The 26,242-nt window shown below is 49.5% G+C and overlaps 1 protein-coding gene across 1 annotated transcript in view; it reads left to right on the top strand.

The window, feature by feature from the left end:
• Positions 1 to 20,384, top strand: part of SAMM50 (SAMM50 sorting and assembly machinery component) — a 31,337-nt gene extending 10,953 nt beyond the window's left edge. The window contains exons 6-15 of the mRNA XM_019715039.3: positions 514 to 644; positions 865 to 952; positions 3,024 to 3,152; positions 3,692 to 3,763; positions 4,592 to 4,678; positions 9,978 to 10,048; positions 11,494 to 11,561; positions 15,666 to 15,812; positions 16,289 to 16,430; positions 20,195 to 20,384. Coding sequence (XP_019570598.1) covers positions 514 to 644; positions 865 to 952; positions 3,024 to 3,152; positions 3,692 to 3,763; positions 4,592 to 4,678; positions 9,978 to 10,048; positions 11,494 to 11,561; positions 15,666 to 15,812; positions 16,289 to 16,430; positions 20,195 to 20,240 — 981 coding nt within the window. The 3' untranslated portion in view covers positions 20,241 to 20,384. The remainder of the gene's footprint in view (positions 1 to 513; positions 645 to 864; positions 953 to 3,023; positions 3,153 to 3,691; positions 3,764 to 4,591; positions 4,679 to 9,977; positions 10,049 to 11,493; positions 11,562 to 15,665; positions 15,813 to 16,288; positions 16,431 to 20,194) is intronic.
• Positions 20,385 to 26,242: the final 5,858 nt, after the last annotated feature.

Here is a 26,242-nt window from a genome sequence, read left to right as displayed (position 1 = left end):
AGCCCTCGCCTGCCGCACAGTGGGACTTCCAGTTTTGAGCTTTTAAAATGCGACTGTGTTCTAGAAATGGATGGTAGTCTCAAAACCCCGTCACACACCTTCATCTTTCTTTGTAGGGTAACCCGGGGCTTCTCATTCGCCTTCCCGGGGTCGATTGTACTGTTTTGGATTGTTAGAAAACAGTATTAACATCAGTAGTGAATTAGGACTGGTTTGGGCAATGTTTATATTTAGTTTTTTGTTCAGTTTCCCCCAAAACTCCAAACGCTCAGAATTGATTTCCCTGAGCCTCACAGTCAGGGTACCAAGTTTAGCCAATCGCTTGAATTAGGTGTGTGCGGAGGGCGTGTGCATCAGCGAAGGTATGTTTTAAGGAGTGAAAGCAACGATCACTGCCAGATGTGTAGTCCACGTTTTATCCTGTTTTTATTAGGGCCCCTGAGCTAGCATAGTTTTTCTTTCAAGTTGCCATTCCTTCCATTTAAACCCCCGCTATTTTTCTTCTCCTCCTAGGTACTTGGAATCAAACTCCCTAATCTGCTAGGTCGTGCAGAAAAAGTGACATTTCAGTTTTCCTATGGAACAAAAGAAACTTCCTATGGCCTGTCCTTCTTCAAACCACAGCCTGGAAACTTCGAAAGAAAGTAGGAAGCCAAACAGCTCATTGGCCTGGTTTACAGTTAGGATAGGTGGCTTGTTTGGGAAAAGAAACCGCACAGAATCAGCTGACGCTTCTGCGGTGTTACGTGCTCTAGATTTCCTCATCAGATGAACCCCAGGACTGGTTTTAAATCTGTTGATTTAAATGTGTGCAAGTTATAGTTCCTGTTTCAGCTTTTATAGCTCTGTCCCATTGTCTCCTAGTTTCTCCGTAAACTTATATAAAGTTACCGGACAGTTCCCTTGGAGCTCACTTCGGGAGACGGACAGAGGCGTGTCAGCCGAGTACAGTGTAAGTGGCATTTCCCTCATTCCCTTTGCGCACTCGAGGGAAAACAAAGCACCTGTGTAATGGATTCCCAAAGACAGAGAAGGGGGCTGGGCAAAGGCAGTACAGACCTGGCTGTGGTCTCGCACTTGGAGTGGTGGGTGCGGTGGCCGGGGCCACTGTCAGTTCTTTGCCCTGCTGTCAGGCCTCCAGGCTGAGTGCCCACTGCCAGGGCCAGAGTGGCCAGTGGCCGCGGTGGCTGCTTCTCGGACTTGGCCATATTTCTCCTGTGCTCCCGACTTCCTGTGACCCTGTCTGTTTGTCTTTCTTCTTGTGCTGAGATTGATAGCTTCTGATAGCCAGCAGAGGCACTTCAGGTTAATGACAGCTTTCGTCATTGAGTTACACTTAAGTTCACTTCTAGCAGGGTCTGGCTGAATGCTACAAATGGAATTACTATCATTTGGCCGCGTTTTGGCTTCACGGTGAACCTATTCTTTTTCCTTCCTCTCTACATAGGTCCCTATTCCTTTCCTTCTGTTCTAGGGTTTAGTTAATGAAAGTACTTCCCCGCTGTGGTCCTCAGACCAGCAGCCTCGGTCAGAAATACAAATTCATGGGCCCGGCCTGCACTGCTGAATCAGCATCTCTGGGAATGGGGCCAGGAAACGCTTTTCACCCCACCCCACTGCCACCCCCACCCCTGGTCCATTCTGGTCTGAGAACCACACTGAAGCCTTGTAGTCACTGCCCAGGCTTGACGGGCCACCTGTGGGTGCGTGACATACGCTGGCCACTCCTGCTTCTCATCCCTGCAGACCAAGGTCAGGAAACTGAGCACTGTACAGTAGCCCAGGTGGACAGACCTCGGGCCGTGGACGGGAGCCCCTGCCCTTCACGTTCCATCTCCACGGGGCCGCCTTTCCTGGTCTGAAGGGAGTAGCTCTCAGACACCTGCCCTTGCTGAGGATGCAGAAGGGGGCACCGTGGCAGACCCTGCTCTCCCCAGCCCCCGTCCTCCAGCCAGTTTTCCCCATCTTTCTCCCATCTGGTCCCTGCCTCATCCACCTGACCGTGAATCCAGGGGTGGGAGATGAGTGTCCTCTGAGCCCCTGTGTTTCTCGCTTGAAGATCTGCCTTATAAAGAAGGTGGAAATGGCAGAGGTCAGCTCTGCACCTTCTGCGGGTGTCGGGGAAAGTGCTGCATCTCAGGTGGCCCGAGTGCAGCAGTGGCAGGTGAACAAGGCTCCCTGCTGTCACCTGCTCCCCCAGCGCCTGGCTCAGTGCCTTGTGGGGGCTCGATAAGTAAGCGCATTGAGGTGGGTGCCCCCAAGTTCTCACCCTGAATCTGGGTGGGCGTCCAGGCCTGAGCAGGCCTGAGGGCTCCCCAGAGGGTGTGCAGCGTGGGGCTCACGCTGGGAGTGTCAAGTGACCTGGCATCCTCGTGAGAGCGGCACCGTCACTGTCCTTCCCGAGGCCACCAGATGAGATCGTTTACTGTTCAGAGACAACATGGGCATTTCTCTGAGATAGAGATCTAGTTCGGGCTGTCCCGGCTTTGGGGAAAGAGGGTCAAGCCAAGAGGCAGGTCCCACATGCGTGGGCCCCAGAGTTCCCTGGGCTGAGGCCGCAGGGAGGATGCTCGTCACTCACATGGGACGTTGTCTCCTTGTTCTCCTTGCGGGGGCTGAGGTGGGTCATCCGGGTCACCAGGCCTGGCTTCAGATAAGAGGTTGGCAGGACCCAGTGGGATGTGTGCCAGACTGTCCTAGGGATGGAAAGGAAACCTGTCAGTTACCAAGTCGCCTGCAGCTTTCAGACAAGTGACCCTGTCTCCTCACCCAGAACACAGTCCTGCCATTTAGGGCAGAGTTTCCTTTGATCACAGCTTTCTCCCCTTCTCCCTCCCACCCTTGTTCCTGTTCTTTCCTTCCCCTTCTTCTCTTTCTCCCTCCTGTCCATCATGTTTCAAAAAGTATTTAGGATGTCATTCGTTAACAATTTACCGATGCCTCGTTCCAAGGCCTGATTTGGGACGACTTCCCATCACCCAGCACTGGAAGGTTCAGCATTCATTCCCCGTGTGTCCTTGCAGTTTCCCATATGGAAGACCAGCCACACGCTCAAGTGGGAAGGTGTGTGGCGGGAGCTGGGCTGCCTCGCCAGGACAGCGTCCTTTGCCGTCCGCCAAGAAAGTGGCCACTCACTGAAATCATCTCTTTCGGTAAGGACTTCTGTTCGAGGAGCGTTTAGATGTCATGCTGCAGCCGAGCTGTACGTGGGGAAACAGTCCCGGCCAACAGTGGGACGGGTGGAAAAGTGATGCACGTGGGGCTCAGGCTAAAACGGCGCCCCCTGGTCACTTGGTGAATCTGGACAATGAGGGACATGACCTCACGTTACTTTTCTCTAACACGAGTGATCGCGGGACAAGGTGTGCCTAAGAGCTAACCGTGCCGTTTGAGTGGAAAGCTGGCTGCACTGACTTTGGCCAGGGCGTGGGGCTGCTTGAGAGAATGAACCCAGTGCCCGTTGTAACCTCCCACCTCATGAGTGAGGGTTGTTTTGTTCCAGCCTCTCAGTTCCTCCGCTGACACGCGGGAAGGACGATACTCCCTTCCTCACAGGGTTTCCCTAAAGGTGAAGTGATGTCCGGTTGGGAAGCGCTGGGCGCAGGCCCGGCCTCCAGGCTGCTCAGTGGGTGCTAGCCGTCGCTCTGTAGACCTGTCGCAAGTGAAACCCCCCGATGCACGTCTCTTGCAGCACGCCATGGTCATCGACTCCCGGAACTCTTCCATCTTGCCCAGAAGAGGCGCTTTGCTGAAAGTTAACCAGGTACTTTCCTCCCCTCGACCTCTGCGCATGCAGTGACTCGGGGCAGGGAGTCGTGCAGAGTAGTCACTTTCTGTACTGAACGTTTTCCTTTAACTGTAAAAATCCTTCCAGAACGGCCTGCAAGGGCGTCAGTCCACCCTCGGGAGTCCTGCCCAGAATTGCTCTCTGTAGCTGAGTCTTCTGCCTCCACAAAGCACGCCTGGCTCTCGTCGTGGGCCCCACATTCACGTGCTACTGGCGCTCTGTGGAGGCAGAAGGGTCTGGCCGCCTTGGCTGTGTCACTGAAATGGCCGGGAGGAAAGTTGTGATTTGGTGAGAGTGAGTTCCCAGTAGGGACACCACAGGGCAGGACCAGGCCAGGGAGGTCAGGGCGAGAGGTCGGCCGGTTACGTGCGGCCTGACGCTCAGGTTGCCTGATCACCAGTTTCAGAGGAGCTGCTAGAACTCGGATTTTTACATGAAATGTGCCAAATTGTGAAAGATTGGCTTTTTTGAGTTTTTTTTTTTTTTTTTTTGGTCGGAGCACTGATTAAGCCAGACAAGCCATATCATCCATTGAAGGCTCTACAACACAACGTTCATGTGGCCAGTGGTTTTCTCTCTCTCAGGGCTCACACTCCCTGGTCACCCAGTGTGTTTCATGATTCTATGGCTCTCAGTCCCCTTGGACCGTCTAGAATAAGTAAGACACAGCTTCTAGTAGACCGAAGTGGGCTGTTCCCTTTCTACAAATACAAAACCGCCAAATTAAATGGTAATTGCAGTGGTGTCGTTCAGTAACCTGTGTAGTGAGTCTGCTCCATTCTGACCTGTGGATTCTTCCCACAGGAGCTGGCAGGCTACACTGGAGGTGACGTGAGCTTCATAAAAGAAGATTTTGAGCTGCAGTTGAATAAACAACTCCTATTCGATTCAGTGAGTATCTAGCCAGAAGGTCATCACCTGTATTTTTGTCCCTCGTTTTGGAATCCCCGTCCTGAGCTCCGAGCATCGAAAACACTGAGGTGGGAGCCCAGGACATGAGGCCCAATGCTGAGGTGTTTGATCTTTCAAACTTTGCCAGAACTGAAGGCTCTCTGGGGTGTGGTGGTTATTGTTCTCTTATTTAAAAGGAATCTATCAGTCATTTTGCACTGGACGTCAGAGCGCCCCTTCCCTGGGGCCGTCAAGGAGCTGTGACTGAGGCCAGAGGAAAGCCGCCTCCTCTCTCTCTTCTCAGGTCATGTCTGTAGAAATTTGGAGCTTTCACCTTAGTTGGCTGTGTCTGCAGGGCTCTGGGCGCTTCCAAGAATTTTTCCACATTTTTCATCCAGTTCGGTTTAGTTTCTGCTGACCCACTCAGGAGTGAGGAGTAAGTGACCGGATTCTAACCGAGGCAGAGGAGACCCTGGCTTATGTCCAGGTTCCCAGCGACCAGGTGGCTGGGGACAGCTCTCCGCCCCACCGCGGCTGCCTGAGCCCTTAGCTTGCTTCCGACTTGGAGGCGAGGACTGCGTTTTAGTGAAATGGCACATGCACCTATTTCTAGACAGTTGATTCTGAGGTCATTTGTCACCGCTCCCGCTCATTCCCAGACTCTGCGCTTTGAATGTGGCTCCTGCTTTTCCCTCCGCTGCTCTTCCCAGGGGCCCCTGTCGTCCAGTTCTGTGCGTCAGCTCCTTCGGTCCCGCCGCACCCCCGACGGCCCTGACACTGTTCTCTGGCCCCTTCGCGACCCCTGTGCTTCCAGCCTCAGCCCCCGCCTCGAGGCCTTTCACAGCTTGCTGCACTTCCGCCTTGTGACTGTCTCCCCAGATTCTCATGGAAGCCTCCGGGCTCCCTGCAGGCACTCGCCCCCAGATGGCTGCAGCTGCCATCTCTGTGTGGGGGTCCCCCAGAGCACACCTCACTCTCTGGGGCCCCACATTCACGTGCTACTGGACTTCCGACTCTCAAATTCAACATGTCCAAACTGCCCTCCTGGGATCTGTGACTCCCCTGACGTGCACGGCTGTTCTCCCAGCTGCCCTTGACCTCCTTGCTGGCTGCCGAGTCCTCACCCTCAAAGCCCCCGGCAGCAGGCCCTGTCTCTTCTTCCCCTGCACTGTCACTCATCTCCCTGCTACTCTTTCTCACTGTGGCAGTGACGTCACTTTCTGGTGAGCCTGCCCACCCTCCCCCATCCCCTCCTCCTTCTCCCGTGTCCACGCTGCAGGCACATTAGAGTCTCTGAAATGCAGACCTTACAACGTGCTCCTGCGTCAGGTGTGTGCTCCTGGCACGGCGCTCGCGGCCTTGCTCCCGTCTCTGCCCCCTCTCCCGGGGCTTCAGCTCTGCCAAACTGCTGCTCGCTCCCCAAAAGGGCTGGGCTCCCCCTCACTTCCAGGCACTTGTCTTTCATCCTCCGCCTTTTCTCAGCGGTTCACTTGGCCTCCTGCTGCCTGGCTTTAAGACCTTAGCGCAGGTGTGTCTCCTGCGGGCCTTCTGTGACCTCCCAGACCCAGGTGGGCTCCTCCACGTGCCTATAGTTCTGTGCTTGTCTCCAGGTGTCGCCCATCATCCACCCGCCCACCCTCTCATCATGTGTATACCAGCTCCCAGGCACTATCTGGACGCTAAACGTACTTCAGTAAATAAAACGCAAGTCCTGCTCTCTCACTGCCTAGTGGAGGGAAACGCACAAGCAGATGCATGGGTACAGCATCTGGCAGGTGGAAGTGTTAATGGAGAACAATGAAACAGTAAAGGGATAGGAAGTGGCCCGGGCGGGTGCTGCCTATTTGAGGTAGATAACCAGGGAAGGCGTTTGATGAGGCAGCGTCTGCCACAGCCCAGAGCAAAGCGAGAGAGCCAGCCCTCGGCCATCTGGGCGGGAGCCCGGCCTGTTCCAGGACCAGCCGGCTGCTGTGACCCGGCAGAATGAGGGAGAGCAGTGAGGGCAGAGGCTGGGCCAGCCGTGAGAGGGCCTTGGGGGCGGCCATGGGAACCCCTGATGGGTGTGGCACCTATTTGAGAAGGTCGCTCTAGGGGCCGTGTGGAGAGCAGGTGGAGGGGCAGCGGGGACCTCGAGACCAGTGGGGCACCTGCGGCCTGGCCGGGAGGGCTGGGAGCTGCAGACTAGCAGTGGGCGGTGATCACGCGCGTGGGGGGTGCAGCATGTAGGCAGAGCTGATGCCGCAGCCTCTGCCCTGGGGAGGCTGGTTGGGAGCGGCAGGTGTGAGTGACGCAGGTGTTTGCACCTCAGTGTCTGGAGAACCGAGGTGCCGTTTACAGGGTTGGAAACCAGGGGGCGACAGGGCCCGATGCAGGTGTGGAGCTGGCAGTGAGGTGGTGAGTCGAGGTGAGGGGAGAGGTCAGGCTGCGTTGCAGAAAGGTGAGTTATCTGCGGAAAGGCGGCATCTACGTGTTTCCCCAAAAATCAGACCCACCCCGAAAATAAGCACCAATTGAGCTCGTCAGCCAGACGGACACATTTAGTACGTTATGACGATGCTCCAGAAGGAGACAACATGACTGTATTTGAATAAATATAGATTGTTGTACATGAAAAAATAAGGCATCCCCTGAAAATACGCCTTAATGCGACTTTTGCTGCAAAAATTAATGTTAAGACCCGGTTTTATTTTCGGGGAAACACTGTATAAGCCCCGGTCTTATTTTCGGGGAAACACAGTAAGCACCGGGCGGGTGGTGCTCCAGCATGAACAGAAGTCCCAGGGCCGAGACCCAGGACACGCTGCCATCGAGAAGTCGGGAAGGGCACGAGTAGCAGAGGACACTGAGAAGGAGCGGTCGGCGAGGGGGCCGACAGGCGGCGGGTGGTGGAGGGTGGGGAGCACAGGGACTGGCTCAGAGTCCCTCCGTCACCCTACTGTGGGAACCGGCCTTTGGATTTTCACGTGATGGTCACGGCAAACCTGGGCGGGCAGAGCACTGAGGAGACAGGGAGGCCTCGGGCATGTGAAGAGTGGCTCAGTGCAGTGGGGTCCCAGGCTGTCTCCTGTGGGAGGAGAAGGGCGTTCGTGGGAAACTGGTGACTATTCAAAACAAAAAGCTTATTTAAACCCAAGCGAGCGGGAGGGGACCACTGAGGACAGAGATGATGAGAGCTCCTTTGGGGAACGGGGCAGAGGGCAGCGTGGGGCGAGCGTTGGTTTTCCCTTGGGATTGAGCCTCTTACAGCCCGGTTGTGTGCTAGCAGGAACGATCCAGCGAGGGGAGTGGGGATTGGACGGGGAGCGGGCTGCCTGGAGGGGAGCACGGCGGGTGCTCCACAGAACAGGCCAGGAGGCCGCACGCGGGTGGGTGCAGGGGGGGTGACGGGGGAGCTCTCGGGGGCCTCCTGGTGCCTGTGTTCTCTGAGGCCGGAGGCCAGCCCTTGGCGCAGAGAGAGGACAGAGGACCAGGTGTGGAATCACCGTTGAGGCGAGTGTGGCGTGAGCGGGTGAGAAGCTCTAAGGGCCTGTTGGAGGTCAGAGTCCGAGTTGAAAGGAGCCATGGTATGATGGCGTGTTTGCCGCTGCGCGCAGCCCTGCAGGGACAGCTGAGGGAGTGGACAGGTGGTGTTAACCGGGCTGGCGTGCTGCAGGTGAGAGACACAGGCAGGTGATTTTAGTGATGCACTGTGTCATTCCAGCAGGTGAGGAGGGAATGAGGACCTGAGAGGACCAGGAGGAGGGGGTGCAGGGTGCGTAGGTCCTGCTGGTGCCGAGGAACTGGGGAGTTGGTGCTAGAGGGGTGGCTGGGAGCCTTGGGCTCGTGTGGTACTGAGGTCTGTGGGGAGCTGAGGCAGGATGAGACTGTCCCGGGTGGGTAATTACCGCCCGCCCTCAGGCGGATGGTGATGGTGAGGCAGGCGGGTTTGCCAGGGGAGGCAGCTCTCACTCCCTCCTCTTCCGTCCTGCTGAGGGCAGCATCAAGGCCATCTTACTGTGACATGTGAGCCCTGTGGGCCCAGCCAGTCCCGCCGAGGCACTAAGCCAGAGGAGGGCGGGCCTGCTCTGTGGTTCCCTTCTTGGTCCATCCAAAATGGTGTGAGGTGGGTGAGGGGAGCGCACTCCCAGAGCATTCTGGGCCCTCGCTTTATCCTGTAGCATCTGTCACACCCCCAGGCTCTAAGTCCGTGTTTCCTAAATGTTGTCGAACAAATAGCTGAATTTATCAGAATAGAAGGCTCAGTTTGGTCCGCTCTGCCCACTCGCTGCCCCAGTTTTCATCTGTAAGCCTTCCTACTGAAGCTTCTAAAAAAGAGATATCTCAGCAGCTTCAAAGGACATAGGAATTTGCAAGTCAGAGAGAGGACACGAGATGAGCAAAAAACGTGGACGCATGCTCAGGAGACACGGGGGTGCACTGTGATGCAGACACGGTGAGACGAGCCCAGAGAGCTCGCTGTGGTGTAAGCACTGGGGGTACGGTCTGGCCCCGTGTTACTTAGGCGTGAAGATCCATCTCTGATCTAAGATTAGCTCACTGCCCCTGACCTGTTAGAGAGGGGCTCTGTTCCTGAGGGTTGCATTGGAAGCTGTGTCTCTGCATTTTTTAATTGTTGGAGTATTGTAACTCTGCCTCCTTTCACACCTGAAATGCCATATGCCAGGGTGTCCAAACTTATTTCAACATTTTTTTACCAAGGGCCGTATGCGGTAAAATACACAAACAGCCGGGCCACTCACTCGAGGTGAAGTACGTATTGCCTCACCTGGTTTATTTAAGTGAACTAAATATATTTTTGGAATTTGCTGCGGGCCAATTAAAAATGGATTGTGGCCCGCAGGCCGCAGTTTGGACACCCCTGCCGTATGCCCTTAGTCCTCCATTGGTTTGAAGCCAAATCAAAGAGCCTGAGCAGATGCAGAATCCTTTGCCCAGGCCCCCTCCCCCATCGGGCCACGGCTGGTCCCACTGGGCTTGGCTTCTCATAGAAGAGGGGGCTGCCCTGTGTCGGAATGGAAGCCGTGCCCTGCCAGGGGTTTGGCTTGTTTCTGGCTTGTGTTTGGTGTGGCTTTATTTGAAATTTGGAGTTGCAAGATTTTCAAATATCCACAAAACCCTTTGCACTGTCCTTCCTGTCCCAGGCAGGTGTTCTGTGGCCCTGTCACCCACCCAGTGCTCTGCACGTGGCAGACTCAGCGTGTGGCCAGTGGCCAGATTTGGGTGCATTTTCTCTCTGTTCATGCTCATTGCAATGAAAGAAATGCCGAATGAAAGCAGTTGCTTGTTTATATCTCAATAGGTTTTTTCAGCCTCTCTCTGGGGTGGAATGCTGGTACCCATTGGTGATAAGCCATCAAGTATTGCTGATAGGTGAGTCCTAATGAATGCCTGGGTCACTTGCATGTGTTTCCCTTTGGCTCTTCTTGATTGGTTTCTTGTAAGATATTTTAGAGAAGTTTATTGAAGAGGGCAAGTATTTCAAATTTTACTTTAGTATTTATGCTTAAGCTAATTTCAAAATATCTAGCATACCTCATACTTAATATTTTTTGCCCTTTTTTGGGGGAGTTAACTTTATTATATTAAAAAAATTGTGTCCTCTTTTCAATATGAAAGAATACAGTTCAGACATGTTACGAAAACATAAAAATGAAGAAACACTTAAGGAAGTAAAAAAAAAAAAAATCCTGCTTAGTGATAAGTGGAGTCAGTATCTGGGACTACTTCCTTTTACTGCTTTTTGTGGATGTGTGTGTGTATGTGTGTGTATATTCATAATCGTGTTATACATCTGTATTAACCTACACATCTGTATTAACCTACACATCTGTGTTGTTGATATACTGTATTTTATGTACAGGTTTGTGTACTTCCAGATTCTAAAAAAGTTTTGAAGAAATTATAGAGTAAATCACTCCCCAAATCCTGAGACATTTTTCATAAGCAGCATTTTAACACTTCATTATTTGCACATAAATAGGACTTTGAAGACTATGACTTTGTAAATAGTTTTTTGTTCCTTTTCTTTTATTCCTAAGTGTGGAATTACCGTCTCAAAAGCATGTGAACCTTGTTAAGGCGCCGGAGCCTGCTTTTCAGAAAGCCGGTAGCAGTTTCTGTTCTGGCCGGCAGGGTGTGGGCTTGTCCTTGTTGCTTTGAAATACTAGAGTTCTTGAGGGTAAGAACCGCTTTCTTCAGCCTAGCGTTAGTTAAAATGTTGTTTTAGCTTAAAGTAGTTCAGCCTTTTGGACTGGCTGTTTGGGAGTATAAAATTCCTTAATTTCTAAACTCTGCGACCTAACAATTTCACCTCTATAAATCTAATTTACAAATACAGAAGTGTACAAAGATTTATGTACAGGATGTCCATCGTAGCATTGTTGATAGTAGGCTGGTGCAAAAGTAACTGCGGTTTATGATAAATGTCTATTACATTGTTTTGTACACCTGAAACTAATAAAAAAAAAGAAGTAATTACAGTTTAAAAGGTTAGAAATAATTGCAAAAACTGCAGTTACTTTTGCACCAACCTAATAATAGCAAAAATTCTAAAACAGCCAATAGGGAAATTACTGAATTCAAACACAACCCTTACAGAGAAGACCATGTTAAGTATTAAAAAGGACGAGGTTGGATTTTTATGGGTTGACCATGCCCCTGTACAGCTTCCCATTCCTGAAATGCGTCTCCGTGTGAATGTGTCGTCGAGACCCGGTACCGGACGGGCTGACCTGTGTGCTTTCTGCGCTCTCGTTGTATCACCTGACTTTTACCTGATGGCTTTCCTCTGACGTCTGCCGTTTGTTCCGTTCCAGGTTCTACCTCGGGGGACCAACCAGTGTGCGCGGCTTCAGCATGCACAGCGTCGGGCCACAGAGTGAAGGTCTGTCACTCCCTCAGCACCGCCGCCTGCAACTTAGGGGCACGTCTCACTTTTGGAAGCATGTATTTGTTTAAGTGCCCCAATGATAGGTGTCCATATATCACCGTGGAATTAGCACCTAACACAACCTCTGCCACACCGCAGGCACGGAAAAATATTTGTTGAGGGGATTGTAGAAAAATGAGAAAATACATCCAAGCAAAAAACACAACAGTGACCAGTGACCCCATTACCCAGGGATGACATGTGTGAATGTTTTATTGTTTAGACAAATGTATCTTTATACTCACGTTTTGTTTTGTTTGTATACTGTTTTGTACCCTGTTTCTCCTTCCACCCCTCAGTAACAACATATGAAAAAGATTTTTATAGGAAACAGTCCATTTTTAATGGCTGCTTATTTCATCTTACTGACATAGTACAATTTTTTAAATTAGTAGACTTTTTTCTTCCTTTTTTTTTTTTAATTAGTTTCAGGAGTGCAAAACAATGTAATAGTTAGACATTTCCACCCCTCACAAAGTGATCATTCCCCTCTCCTAATCAAATCAGTTTTAGGCTTCCAGAAAAATGGAGTGGCGTACAATTCCCATGTGCCCGATCGCGCCCTCTGTTGTCAACATCCTGCATTCATGTGGTGCACTGGTCACAATTGATGAGCCAATACTGATACGTTATTACTGACTAAATCCGCAGTGCAGGTTTACTGTTGTATAGTTCAGTGGGTGTGACACATGCATAGTGGCATGAAACTGCCATTACAGTGTCATATGGAAGTTTCAGGACTCTAAAAATCACCATCACCTACTCATCCTCCCTGCCCCCAATTCCTGCAGCCACTGACCTTTTTACTGTTTCCATAGTTTTGCCTTTTCCAGAATGTCATAGAGTTGGACTCATACAGTGTGTGCCCTTTTCAGACTGGCTCCTTTGACGAAGTAGCATGCGTTTAAGTTTCCTCTAAGAATGTTTATAGCTTGATTGCTCGTATCTTTTTATCACCAAATAATATTCCATACACTGTGATAAGCAATATTGCAGTATGCCACAGGTTGTTTGTCCATTCACCTGGTGAAGGATAGCTTCGTTTCAGGACATCCTAGTTTAGGGCAGTTATGAGTAACGCTGATGTAAGCATTCGTGTGTAGGTCTTTGTGTGGACATGGGTTTCAGTTTACTTGGGTACATACCACGGAGCACAGTTGCTGGATTGTACGTAAGAAACCGGCAGACCGCCTTCCAGAATGGCTGTACCAGTTTGCATTCCCACCAGCAATGAAGTGGAGAGAGAAAAACTGCTATTTTTAATGGCTGCATATTTCATCTTACTGCTATACTCTAGTCTTTTAAACCAAATCCCAAGTTTTAGACATTTAGACTGTTTTTTCCCCCCGTAGGATTATAAAACAATATTGTCAATCAGTAGCCTAACTCAATCTTTGTGCTCGGCTGTAAGTTTTACTTTATTATGTAACGTTATAGATGTGGACTTGCTAGATCAAAGGATTTTGAATATTTTTAAGACTTTGCATTGCTCTCCAGAAAGCTGGGCTCAGGCATGCCCTCCGGCAGTGTGAGAACTCCCGTTTCCTGGAACCCTCTCCAGCACTTGACATTGTAACAGGTGTCTCCACGTGTTATGAACAACTTCGAGAACACCATTTAAATGGGTTTATATTATTCAATTTTAAAATATTCTACCCTGATTTTTCTGTTTTTTAATATCTTTGTTGCTTCCATTTTATATTATTATAAATAATGAAAGCCCCATGCATAAGTTTTTGTATAAAATAGAGACTATTTTCACTTGTTTTTAGAATGCTTTATTAGTATGTCATTTTGTTTTTTAGAAAAGTTACAATTTATGGATAGTTTTATTTTTTCATTGTAAGTGTGTGTTATATAGCGAGTAAATCGAAGTTTAGGAGTCTTGCACTTGCCTGAAAACTAAAACACAATGATATTCCGCTTAATTCACTACCAGATGGGCCAATGTTAGGATTCTATGGGCAAGAATGAAAATTGCTGTAACTTTTCATGAAAGCAATTTGGTAATATGTATCAAGTGTCTAAAATATATATATATATATATATATATATATATATATATGTGCAAAGACTTCTAATAATAACCCCAAACTGAAAACTGGAAACCCAAATGCCCCTCAACAATAGAACAGGCAAATCTGCAGTGGTGTCTTCACACTGGAATATTACACAGCAATGAGGGTAAACAAGTCACAATTCTTGGCCGAGTGATGGCAGCAAAGTACAAGAAAGGAGCCAGGCCCCGAGGACGTGTACTGTTGATTCCATGTATGGAAAGTGGGGGACAGGCTGACCTGCCCTATGCAGTGGGACGGCAGGGCCGTGGCTGCATGTGGTGAGGCTGGTGGGTGGTGATTAGAAAGGAGACCGGGCTGCACGTGCCTGTGTGTCCACCTGGGTGCTCATTACCGTGTTTCCCCAAAAAGAAGACCGGGTCTTATATTAATTTTTGCTCCAAAAGACGCATTAGGGTGTATGTTCAGGGGATGCCTCATTTGTTCATGTACAACCATCTACATTTATTCAAATACAGTCATGTCATCTTCTTCTAGAACATCGTCATAACATACTAAATGCATCCGTCTGGCTGACGATCTTAACTGGGGCTTATTTTCGGGTGGGTCTTATTTTCGAGGAAACACGGTATATGGTGTGTCTATGTGGAAATGATTGAGCTGTACACTTAGGATGTGTGTACTTTTCTACCTGTATGTTATACTTCAAGACAGGGTTTTGAATATGTGTGTGTGTACAAGGAAACATCTCAGGTTAATGTTTACTATTAAGAAATTAGACATCGATATGACAGTAGACAAGGAATAGATAATTATATTACAGTATGTGTATATGCTGATTCAGGCATTAAAGTCACATTTTCACAGAGTATAAAGTAATAGAGGAAAATGCTTACAATATGTTAAACAAAAAAAAAGGTAGGACTGAAAGCTGTATGTATAAAATGACTCACGTTTTATTTTCTTCTTTATATTCATTAGAATTGACTGGATAAAAGACACCAAAATGTTAGCTGGTTATCTTGGAATGGTAGAAATTAGAGATTTTTCATTTTTCTCTTCCCTATATTTATCAGATTTCGTACAATGAGTATATTACTTTTATGGTCAAATAAAAAGAGACAGGCAGTTGCCGAGAAACAAAAAGCAAATACAGTCAACCTTATGTGATTTGTTTATTCCTTGTTCCTTCTAGAACTTCACTATTAAAAGGGACTCAAGAGATTCTGGAATCTTTAAGTAAATAAGCAGTTCATTCCGCCAGGTTAATCTTGGAGACAACCCGTTTTTCTGTTTCATGGTCTGTCATTTTGTATTAAAGCACTAAGAGAATTTACAAATAGTATTTTGCAACAAAATAGAAACATTTTAGGGGTTTATGGGTTTGTTTTTTGTCACTGTAATGTTACGCTGTTTGTAGTTAAAATGGAATGGGCAGGAGCATTTTTCAGAAATCACGCATATGTATGTATATTCTCAGTGGACAGTCAAGCCCAGTGGTCATGAACCTTTAACAGCGAGGCCCTTTGAGACACTGAGCTGGGACGCTGTTTGCTCTCACAGTGAGTAGTAGACACTCTGTATGTTTTGATTAATAACATGTCCAAGCCATTTCCAGAAAGGGCAAAGACGCATGGTGCTTTTTTCTGTCTGTATTGTGGTCTTGAAATTTTTGCAAAATAACGCCTTTCCTTTGCCAGGTGGAAGGGATCTGGATTTCAGCAGTTGTGGAAAAAGTGGTTTCCATGAGTTTACTTTGTTTTATTTCAGGCATTTTACAGATACGGTAAATTTCTGATTCCATTCTTTTCTAAACTACACTAGCATTTTTTTTTTTTTTTTTTTAAGGCAAAGTATAAAATGAACCAGGGGAAAAAGAAAGGTTATTTGACATGAAGCCACCAGCATCAGGAGTTAGGAGAGCAGCTGGGCGGGGCCTGAGCGCCGTGTCGTGTACACAGCGTGCGTCCTGCTCGTGTAACTTGTGTGGCAGTCACGTGACTTGAAGTTTGTGAGACTGTGTGTTGTTCTCCTCGATTAGGAGACTACCTGGGCGGAGAGGCGTTCTGGGCCGGCGGCCTGCACCTGTACACCCCACTACCTTTCCGGCCAGGCCAGGGCGGCTTCGGAGACCTTTTCAGAACACACTTCTTCCTCAACGCAGGGAACCTCTGCAACCTCAACTATGGTAAAACTTGGACTATTTAGAAACTGTTATGGTACAGCTAACTTTATGTTTAAAGGCTCAGAACCCAAACAGGTGTCTGTGTTTTCAGATCACATAGTCGTTCAATTTAGGGACTACGCCTGACTGAAAAAAATTCCCATAACACCTGATACAGTGCCCAGAATAAACCGAGGCTTGGAGTGGGGCATCCTGGGTGGTCAGGGGACGGGGAACTGCCATTCTGGGTAAATGAACCGAATGTGCCAGCCCCAGAGAAATGGGAAGGCTTGGCAGCTCTGGGACAGTGACAAGTGTGGTCCCAAGCCCTCTCTTGATTTGGTCCTAATCCCACTTCATGCATTCTTGAATATCTAGGAGTGGCTTTAAAATTTGCCAAAAGGGCACACAGCAAGTGAGAGGACCAGGGCCTGCCTGAGGGCAGCTCTGAAAGGGCAGGCGCCACACTCTGGGGGTCACACCCTCTTTTCTCTTTTCAGGGGAGGGCCCCAAAGCTCATATTCGTAAACTGGCTGAGTGCATCCGCTGGTCTTACGGTGCTGGAATCGTCCTCAGACTCGGCAACATCGCCCGGCTGGAGCTCAACTACTGCGTCCCCATGGGTGTGCAGTCAGGCGACAGGTAGGTGCTGGCAGTTCTCCACCGTTCCAGTGCGCTTGCTCGTCATTTTGTTTTGTTTTGGACATGTGAGTCATTTCATCGGGGGCCTTTAAGATTCAAGATTTTAGGAAAACTTGAAGAGTTAGCGGAAGAATAAAAGTACATGTATTTTCCTCCATCGAGTTTTTCTCTGTCTAGTTTGGAGGACAAAATGGTGTTCCCATCGCCCGCCTCACAGTTTGTTTCCACTCGTTATTGCCAAATAGTGGCAGCTCCTCGAGGTCTGGCTGGAGGACCTGACAAGGCGTTCTTGATCCCACTGGCTGAACACAGAAGGGGGTGTTGCCAGTGGGGGACTCCGCAGGCCAGGAGCTCAGGTGCTGGAGTGGGCAGAGCTCGGTTCTGGCCGCACACGACTTGTTCTCCAGAGCCTTCTAGCACAGGCACCTGTCACCCTGGCCTTTTTCCACCAATTGTTTTACTGCACAGGATTTGCTAAATACCTGGGTGAATATAGTATGAGGCCACTTAACAGTTACCAAAATTAATCCCATTTCTTATTTGGTATACATTGTATGAATTTTAAGAAATCCAGAAGGATTGTCATTATAGTATGTATTAGTCAGCTCGGGCTGCTATAACAAAATACTACAGACTAGGTGGCTTAAATGATGAAAGTCCAAGGTCAGGGTGCTAGCCGATTTGGTTCCTCGTTTGCAGGTGGCTGCCTTCTCGCTATGTCCTCACATGGCAGAGAGAACAAGCAAGCTCTCTGGTGTCTCTTCTTACAAGGACGCTAATCCCACCATGGGGACCCCACCTTCATAACCTCATCTAAGCCTCATGACCTCACGTGGTGGGAGTTAGGGCTTCAATATTACATTTGTTTGGCAGGCGGGGTCGGGGGGAGAGACACAGACATTCCCCTAAACGTCGCATTCGTATTATCTCTTACTATGCTCATGCATGTACGTGCAGTACTCTAGGTTGTATTTGTTTTCTCTTTGGTCTTCTGTCCACACTTACGTTGCCACCGAATGGTGGTGCTGAGTCATAGCCCGGTTTCAAGCCTGTAGTTTGTCTTGGTTTAGGGAACCAGTGTACCAGTTTCAGTCCCACTGTCTTCTACTTCGGTATAGTGGGTGATGGCACCTTTCAAAGGTAGCCACGTTAGCAAGCTTTGGATAAAGCGCAAGTGGTCAGGTGCAGTTCGGTGCCTTCACCCAGGTCCTCTGTGGCTGTCGGTTAGTAGACTCTGCCCTTCTTCCCTCTCACCGAAAGGCTATTCCAGCCGCAGCGCTGGCTCCCAGGGTGTCAGAGCCCTTCCTCCAGTGCCTCCCAGAAAGCAGCGCTGACGACACCTTGCCTGTTCTGCACACAGCGCAAAAGCTGAAAGGGCCTGGTCATACCGGGTGCACGTGTGCCCGAGCCCAGCTGCCCAGGCTTGGAGCCCAGCTCGGCCACCTGGTGGCGGTGTGACGGGGGTGAGGTACGTAACCTCTCTGGGTCTTTCTCATGTGCAGAGAATGGGTGCTAATGACGGTGCCTCCTTTGCGGATCTGAGGACTGAACGGACCGTTACACACGAAGCACTTAGAGCAGTGCCCGCCATGTTGTCAGCAGACGGTTATTTCTCACGTTGGTGTTGCTCCTGGTGTACTCGCCAAGGCCGGCTCTTCACGTAGGAAACAGGCAGGGTTCCTTTAGGAGACATTTCCCCCCACCCCACCCCCAGGCATTGTGCCTGTGCAGCTGCGCTTGGCTGACCGTGTAGACGTGGCACAGATGGGGGTTGTGCCCTGATTCAGAGACAGTGAAGTATGAAAAAATGGGCACTCTTTCTAGAGCAAGGTTTGTGCCTTACATAAGTTTTTAGCAAGGATCCCCCAAACCTTTATGATCTTGGGTGAATGAGGCTAGTTTAGCAAGTTGCTTTCTGCAGAGACATATTCCCACCACAGGTGTAAATGTCGGGGGAGGTGAATTTTTGTAGGGAGCAGCAGAGAAGTCGGACATGTGACAAAGCCGTCTGAGCCTGTCCTCAGGCCCCCATGCTTTCAAAACTAATGTGCCTCTGGCTCCCTGGAATCCTGGGACAGGCCGGTCCCGACTCCTTGGGTCTGGGTTCGGCCTCGGACGCTGCATTTCCAACTCATATCGCAGTGAGGCTGACGCTCGGGGATAGGGAAGGTCTGGCGACTCAGTGTCGCTTCTGAGCGATTACAGTTTGGGGGAGGAAAGGTGGTCATTGGTGTTTCTTGAACGTTTGCCGTGTGGGATGCCAGGCTGAGCACCTGATTTTATTATGTCAGCCTCACAGCGGCCCTGTGCGCAAACGGTGTTACCCCTTTTGACCGCGGAGGAAACCGAGACTCAGCAGTATTAACAGTCAGGTCAGCGGCAGAGCCAGGCCCGGCAGAGGCCAGGGTTCCTGCTTGCCCTCTGTCCCCAGCACAGGCCGACAACAGGCCCCACCGCCACCTCCCGCACGCTTCTGAGATTCCGGGTGCGGGATTGCATTGCCATTTTCATCCGCACACTGGCTTTTTCTGCACCTTAGCTGTTAGCTATGGAAAGATAGGAATCCTTTCTCATCCTTGTCGATCTCCTTGGTAGAGCTTTTTGTTCAAGCTCTAATTCTGTACTAACTTCCTGTCTCAGAAAATACTTAGGCTGTTTCCATGGCGAGCAATTGTTGTATATTAACTGTGTTTAATGTTAGTCCAAACTATACAAGGAAATACATTGTAACTCATGTGTTACTGTGAAGAATACGAGGTGCATGTGGGTTGTCAGTTGTAGCTTTATGATCTGTTTCACCGTCACGAGGCTCACCCTCCCAGTGGTGGCGGACACAGGCGGGCTGCCAGCCCCTGCCCTGTCAGTCCCTGGCCTTGTGACTTGCGGCACGGCCAGCAGGCTCTGGGCCTCCTGCCCTTCAGACCAAAAGGTGGGGTGCAGCTTCCCCCGTGGGGCTGCGGTCACTGTGGCTGCATTGTTGTTGGAGGCCACTAGAGGTCAGTGTGCTCCCAGAAGTCCCGACCTTGGCCACTCGCACGTAAACTTTCCAGAGAATGGCACATTCACCCTTCAGCTTTGCCTTTCTCTCTCCAGGTTAAACTTGAAAAATATGTTACAGAGATTAATTTCAAATGTGGTTTCCCCTGGAAGGAAGAAGCCTGCTGTGTGTGATATTTAAAGGCCAGAGCGTAAGGGAGCCCTTCTGGCCCCTGGGCTGGACCGCAGTTCTGCTTTGTGGCAGCCAGTGCTTATTGTGTACAGTGTCCCCTGTCCAGGGTCCACCTCATGCCCTTGAGTGTCGTGCTCACCTTCACGCAGGGTGCGGCACTGAAATTGGAATATGGTGAAGTGTGAGTGATGTTGCCACAATATCTTCTTGTTTCTGAAACTCAACAACTAGCTGGATAGGGGGTTATTTGTGTGCAAATCATCCATAGGTTTCCCCCCGTGGTCCATGCAGGCTCTCTGTAATTAGGATTTCAGACCTTTTACAAGAATGGAAACAGCTTTGACATGTTTGCTAAATTTTCTGCCGGAGGCGATTTGTGGCACTGTTGTCTGAGATCTAACAGCATCCTGTCACCCCGTCTTCTGCTGCAGTCTCTGGGGAGCGGTGACAGTGAGGCGGGCATGCTGGGAGAGAACAGTCAGGGACAGAAACGAGACAGGACCATCTCTGCTGGGAGGGCGTGAGAGGCTCTGAGAAGTGCATGCTGTGGGCAAGCAGAGCAGGCCACAGTATTGATTTTCTGCCCTTTTTTTAGGACATGTGATGGCGTCCAGTTTGGAGCTGGGATAAGGTTCCTGTAGCTGACAAAGAATGTCCGCCAGCGCCTCCGGGAGACGCTCTCGCTCGGCACCACACACTTCCTCTCCACAGAAACAGATTCGAGGGGTTCTTTGACCGCAGTCCTGTGGGGACCCATGTCAATAAATTTTAAAGACAAATAGTCAGATGCATTGTGGGTACGATTTGCTTTCCCCGACCAGGGTGTCCCACTCTGGCCCCTGAGGACCACGTGCAGGAGATGAGAGGTTCAGTCGCCGTGTGTTCTTTCACGTGTGCCTGCGCAGGTGGAAGTCCTGTCAGAGAATCTCCAGATGCCTCTGCGCCCCAGCCTGTGTGTGTCGGTTCGATTCCCATGGACCAGTATGTGGCAGCGCCCCGAGGCACCCCAGCCGCTGGTAGAGGGCGTGCTTTCTGGCCTGGTAGGCTGGGTCACAGCCAGGACCGCCGTCACCAACCATGTGTTTGTCATTTCAGTGTGTGAGTGGCATGGAAGAAAGAATTGTGTAACCCTAGGGACTCAGGGACAAAGAGGGGAAATGTATTCTCTAGAGAGTAATAGTAGTGCAAAGACCGCTGTGCCGGATTCCCGCTGCGCTCTGGCCAATGGCCACAAACCTGGTGGCTTCAAGCAACACAGAACAATCGTCTTGCTGTCTGCGGGTAACAAGTCCACACTGGGTCTCCCTGGGCTGAAACCAGTGTCAGCAGGGATGGCTCCTGAGGTCTTGGAGGAGAACCTGTTTCCTGGCCTTTCCCAGCTTCCAGAGGCGTCCGCATTCCTTGGCCGATGCCCAAAGTCTTGTATTTTCAAAGCCAGCTGCATGGCAGCTCCCAGGCGCCCTCTGCTTCTCTGTGCTGTTTCAGCCCCTGTGATGACACTGGGCCCACCTGGAGAGTCCAGGCCACTCTCCTTGTTTTAAGGTCACCTGATTAGCAACCTCAACTCTATCTGCAACCTTAATTACCCTCACCATGTTATATAATATCCACGGGTTCCAGAAATTAGAACGTGGACATTGTGGGGGTCAGGGGGGGCTGGGCATTATTCTGCCCAACACATCTAATATCTGTTAAAAGTAATATTTTTGGGATATATTTAGTCACATGTGGAAAAAGTCTTTTAAAAAAGTTAAACTTCCTTTGAAGTCTTAAATACATGGTGTTGTGTAAAGATGTCCAGGGTCGCAGAGCACGTCCATTGGCAAACCCTTTACTATTGGATTTTTTCTCTCTCCAAGCTGGGCTGAGTCCCATCACTGTCAGTCCTCCCGTGACCTGTTTGTGTTTTTGCCAATGACCTTCGGGTTTCAGGAGCAGCGCGGTCCAAGGACCCACGCTGTCCAGGGCCAAGCTGTCAGGCCCCTGAGAGCTGTCTCCCTCTCACTGCCTGCATGAATCACAGGCAGAACGTATGTAGGAAGAAACACAGTTTTGCCTTTCTTAATAGTTGGGAACATGGGAAAATATACTCTCTTCCCCTGAATTGGTTTATCATTTCCAGTTTCACATTTATGCCTTTGGCAAAATAAGGAACCCATGCTGCAGCACTGTCAAGTTCAGACTCTGTAAATTAAAAAAAGTAAAATCCATATAATAAGAGTCTCAGACACCATGACCTTTGAGAATTCATCTACTGTGTCAGTGGAAAACCCGTTCTTCCAAAGAAGAAAACAGTTTTTAAAAGGTACGTGTTTAATCAAGCAAGACCAGCTTACCTTGGTGGCTGGCTTGGCCCCTTCACTGAAGTGCACCGGCTCCGGCTATGTCCACGTGGCTGGGACGTGTGTCCTTTGCACTCCACAGGCTGCTCCTTCACAAGGGGAAGTGAGAACCGTGGAGGCACTGGGTAAAGATTAGCATGTGTTCCTTGTCAGGGGGATTAGTGGGCAGATGTGAGCATCAGGCCAGAAGTACTTCATGGAGCGCTTCCCATGAAAGGCCAGACAGCTGGCAGGTTCAGGTGTGGGAAGTGACTTTTCAGAGCTGCTATGTTTAGAGCCTCAGATGCGATAGAGACATGGGAAGCGTAATTCCTCTGCAAAATACCACCCTGCCTCAGTGAGTCATTGCCTCTTAATATTACTCCATTTTTCTGTAAATACCTGAGCATTCAGGGCTGGAACAGAGCTTGATATTAGCTGAATTCATCCTATGCTTCACTCTGCACCAAATGGGCCACAAAGCCAGCGCCTTTATCCCGTGGAGAACACTGCCGAGTCCCTTGCTGGAAACCTGTGGGCTCAGTCATCCTCCATTTGTAACAAGGAAACCAACTTGAGCGAACCTAATTTTCACGATGCTTATGGAAGAAAAACCCCCACTCCATCATGTCCTCCATTACCGTGACCTTGTGGTGTCTGTACACCCACTGAATGACCCACTGAATGCGGTTTTGTTGGCAGCGTGCTCACCGAGCTGTGCCACAAGCCCCTCGTGCACCCGCTGCTGTCTGCAAGTCCGATGGTCAGTGAGGGAGCAGGCTATTCTGCCAAACGCTGCAGTTACTGGAACAAAGGATAGTCAAGTAGGCCACGCTGATGGAGACAGGCCACCGGCCCATCAGCCTCACTTCTGCCCCAAACAACGGGCTTCTAACTCCATAGACGGTTTGGCCTGTTGGTGAGCGTTAGATACAATGAGTGAACAGCAGGTACTAATTTGTGATTCACACCAGCTCTGTCACTAACTAGATACATAGCATCTTCTGCATCGCTTGTGAGGCTCTCCCAGAAATTTTCTTTCAAGCCGTGACCCGTTCGCAAAATACTAGCATAGTGGGTGGTCTCTACAACATAACCACTTCCCAGGTAGTTTTTCAAAGCTCGTTTACAACATCCACCATTTGGATCCCAGGCACAATAACTGAAAATGAAATGTTTTTTGCCTTTTTAAAAACCTTTTTGCTGATTTCATCAGGAGATTACGTATAACAGCAGTTCTCAAACTTTTTGGTCTCAGGACCCCTTAGCTCTGTCAAGTGTTATAGAGGGCCGCCGAAGAGCTTTTGTGTACGTGGCGTGATCTACTACCGTATTGGATGTTAAAACTGATCATTTAAAAATTATTCATTTTTAAAAGCTCATTGTTTGCCAACATAAATAACATTTTATGAAAAATGCATTTCTAAAAAAATTTAGTGAAAAGAGTGGCATCGTTTTGCAGTTTTATAAATCTCTTCAATACCCATCTTCAAAACAGATTCCCACATCTAGTCCTGCATTCCCTTTGTTGCAATGGGAGTTCTTTGAAATATATGAAGAAAACACATCCTCACATAGATACGTATTTGGAAAAGAGAGTTGTCTTACTAGCCTTTTCAGATAACTGTGACTACGCCGTGATACTTCCCGAAAACTCAACAAGTGATTGTGTTTTAGAGGGGAGTTTCCTATCAGTCACTTTTTCACACTCAGTTATAGTAGATCCACTGGTCCGTCAGGCAGTGTGACTGGGCCTTTTGCCCAGGCGTGATTTTGTAACATCACACATGGGTCATTTAGGAAATGTCTGGTTCACTGAGTTATGCAAATCTTCCAAATGCTGCCACACATCACGATGACGCAAAATAAGGTCACACTCATTCATGTCACCACTACCTCATCAGAAAATCTTTCAGTATCTGGAAGCTGCCAAGCTCGTGTGGAAGCAGTTTGCACTTGAAAGCTCACTTTATTACTGGCAGCAAATGCTGTCAGTTGCTTTCCCTGAAGCTCACTGATTCATTTTCAAGGCAATGGCCAGCAGATGCCCATGTGTGCATAGCTGTAGTTTGTCAGTCCTCCCTTCAGGTAAAAATGGTATCCATGGAAAGTGCTGGGTCCTCGGAACTCAGCCGTACGGTGCTCCACCTGAGACAGACGTGCCTCCGCGTGCAGCTGCCGGGCTCTCCCTGTGCTTCCCAGGTCATCACACGGATGTTAAAAGGACCCAGAGGGAATGAAGTTGATCGTTTCCGCTTCACCAGCCGAGGCTGTTCTTCAGTGAGCACGGGTCCTCGTTTCACTCCGCGGTGGGCACGCGGTGGTGAAGAATGCAGCGACCACTCGTTTAGTGTGGTTCTCTGCTGGCCTCAGGTGCTGGCACTTCTACTCACTGTCACCTTTGCATCATGAGTGCAAATGTCACTCCAGTGATCTAAATCATTAAATTACGTCTCAATGTTATTATAAAAATGATTTTGACCTCAGACCCCCCTGAAAGTCTCAGGAACCCCCCCAGCGTCCCTGGACCTCTTTTGGATGATTAATCATCACCCAAAGCCAGTGACTTTAGGCTGCAGAGTCGTCCCCAGAGAGTGTCCTGCCAGCTGCTCTAGAGTAATTGTGACAGTGCCAGTAACGTGAGAGGCTCTATATGGACCCAAATGAGGAGGGACTGACTCCCTCTTTGCTGAGGGACAACCTGGGAATTGAAAACGCTCCTTTCATTGTTAGACATATCCCGGGATGGGGCGGAGTGGGCGGGCTGGGGTGGGGGTGGGAGGAAGTTGCACAGTCTCCCAGGCCTGCGGTGGGCTCTGCCTTGCATTGTAAATACAACTCAGAGGAAGTTGTCAGCAGGGGAGAACTCTGAGTCTTTCCTGCGTCAGTGTCACCTGGGGATGCTGTAAAGAGAAGGTTGGTCAATTTGGAGCGAAACAGGCATGTTTTACATTCACACCTAAAAACTTGGAGAAGTGAACTGTGAGGGCTCTGAACACAGCTGTGCTGGGGTCAGACCTGCTGACTCATTTTTGAGGATGAACAATGCTTTTTACCAGACGGATCGTGGGCATTCCTTACATCTTGTCTCCCCGCCTGAGTTGTGACTTTCTTCATGGCGTTTTCCTGACAAGTAAATTACTGGACTCCTTTGCCAAATCATTAGATAACTTTTAAGAACAAAGAACGTTCATGCAAAAGAAGATGTAGTATTATCTTGCTAGGAAAATAAATAGTAATCATTTTTAAAAAGGAAGCACCTTCTGTGAATTTGGACCAACTGTGAAAATTACCGCCTCTTTCTCCCCAGGTTTTTTCTTTTTTTTTCCTACCCATCTTAAGCAATCAGTGTCTAATGGAGGAAGCCTTTCCTACATTTATCACGAGATAGATGTGCTGGTCAATTAAAATATTCTGACTCCTTGTGGTTGAGATAATAGCAAGACTGGATCCATCTGTCACTGTGAAGTAGAAGGTGACCTCCCTACGATGAGTCAGATACAGTTGCTTCGATCTTACTATCGTACCCAGAAATTACTGTTCATCTCAATGTAATTTCCCTGAAATACTAAGCGGGCAGAGCTACTGCTAGAAAAATGAGAACATAATAGAGACTGGGACGACCTTGACATTGAACATGGAGGGATGAAAATTGACTTGCTGTCCTTACGGACAGGAAGTGTTAAGAGCCCATGGATGGAATTTCCTGAGATGTTATTGGAGCTAGTAAAGGTTAAATATGACCCGGACAAAGGAACTCAGCAGCTGGCATGAACCAGTTGCAGCAGCCATGCCAGGGAGAACTACCTGGAACCCCACCCCTCGTTTCCATCTCCACAACCTCAGCCCTGGGCAAGGGCCTCATGGTTTCCTGTCTGTCTGAACACAGCCCCCCCGCCTCCACTTCCGGGCTCAGGTCCAGGAAACCATCTCAGAGTAGCAGGAGCTTGTGCTAAGGGGTTAGTCAGCCGGCCTTGAAATCTCACTTCCTTTGTTCATTGACTTGTTCACTCAACACATGCGGACTAGGTGCAGCCCCCTTGTTTATCTCCAGAAGGCCCTGCATCTTGTGTCTGCTCGTTTCTTACTTTATCCCAGTCTCACTCCAGATGCCCCTTCTGAGGAATGACACTCAGGCCTCATTTCTGCAGGGTGTGCCCCTCTCACCCCTCAGAGCCAGCCCCTCCCCAGCTCAATTGTCACCTCCTGGGGGAAGCCTGGCTCTCCAGCGGGTCTCAGAGATCCAGATATATGTTGGTCCTACTCTCGGGCATCAGAAAAGGCTTTTCTGAAAGAATGGACACTGAAGCTGAGACCTGAAG

This window comes from Rhinolophus sinicus, chromosome 1 (genome assembly GCF_057876585.1).
Source record: "Rhinolophus sinicus isolate RSI-liver-muscle chromosome 1, RSI-T2T, whole genome shotgun sequence".
Lineage (NCBI taxonomy): Eukaryota > Metazoa > Chordata > Mammalia > Chiroptera > Rhinolophidae > Rhinolophus > Rhinolophus sinicus.
This window is presented reverse-complemented; position numbering and strand designations above follow the sequence as displayed.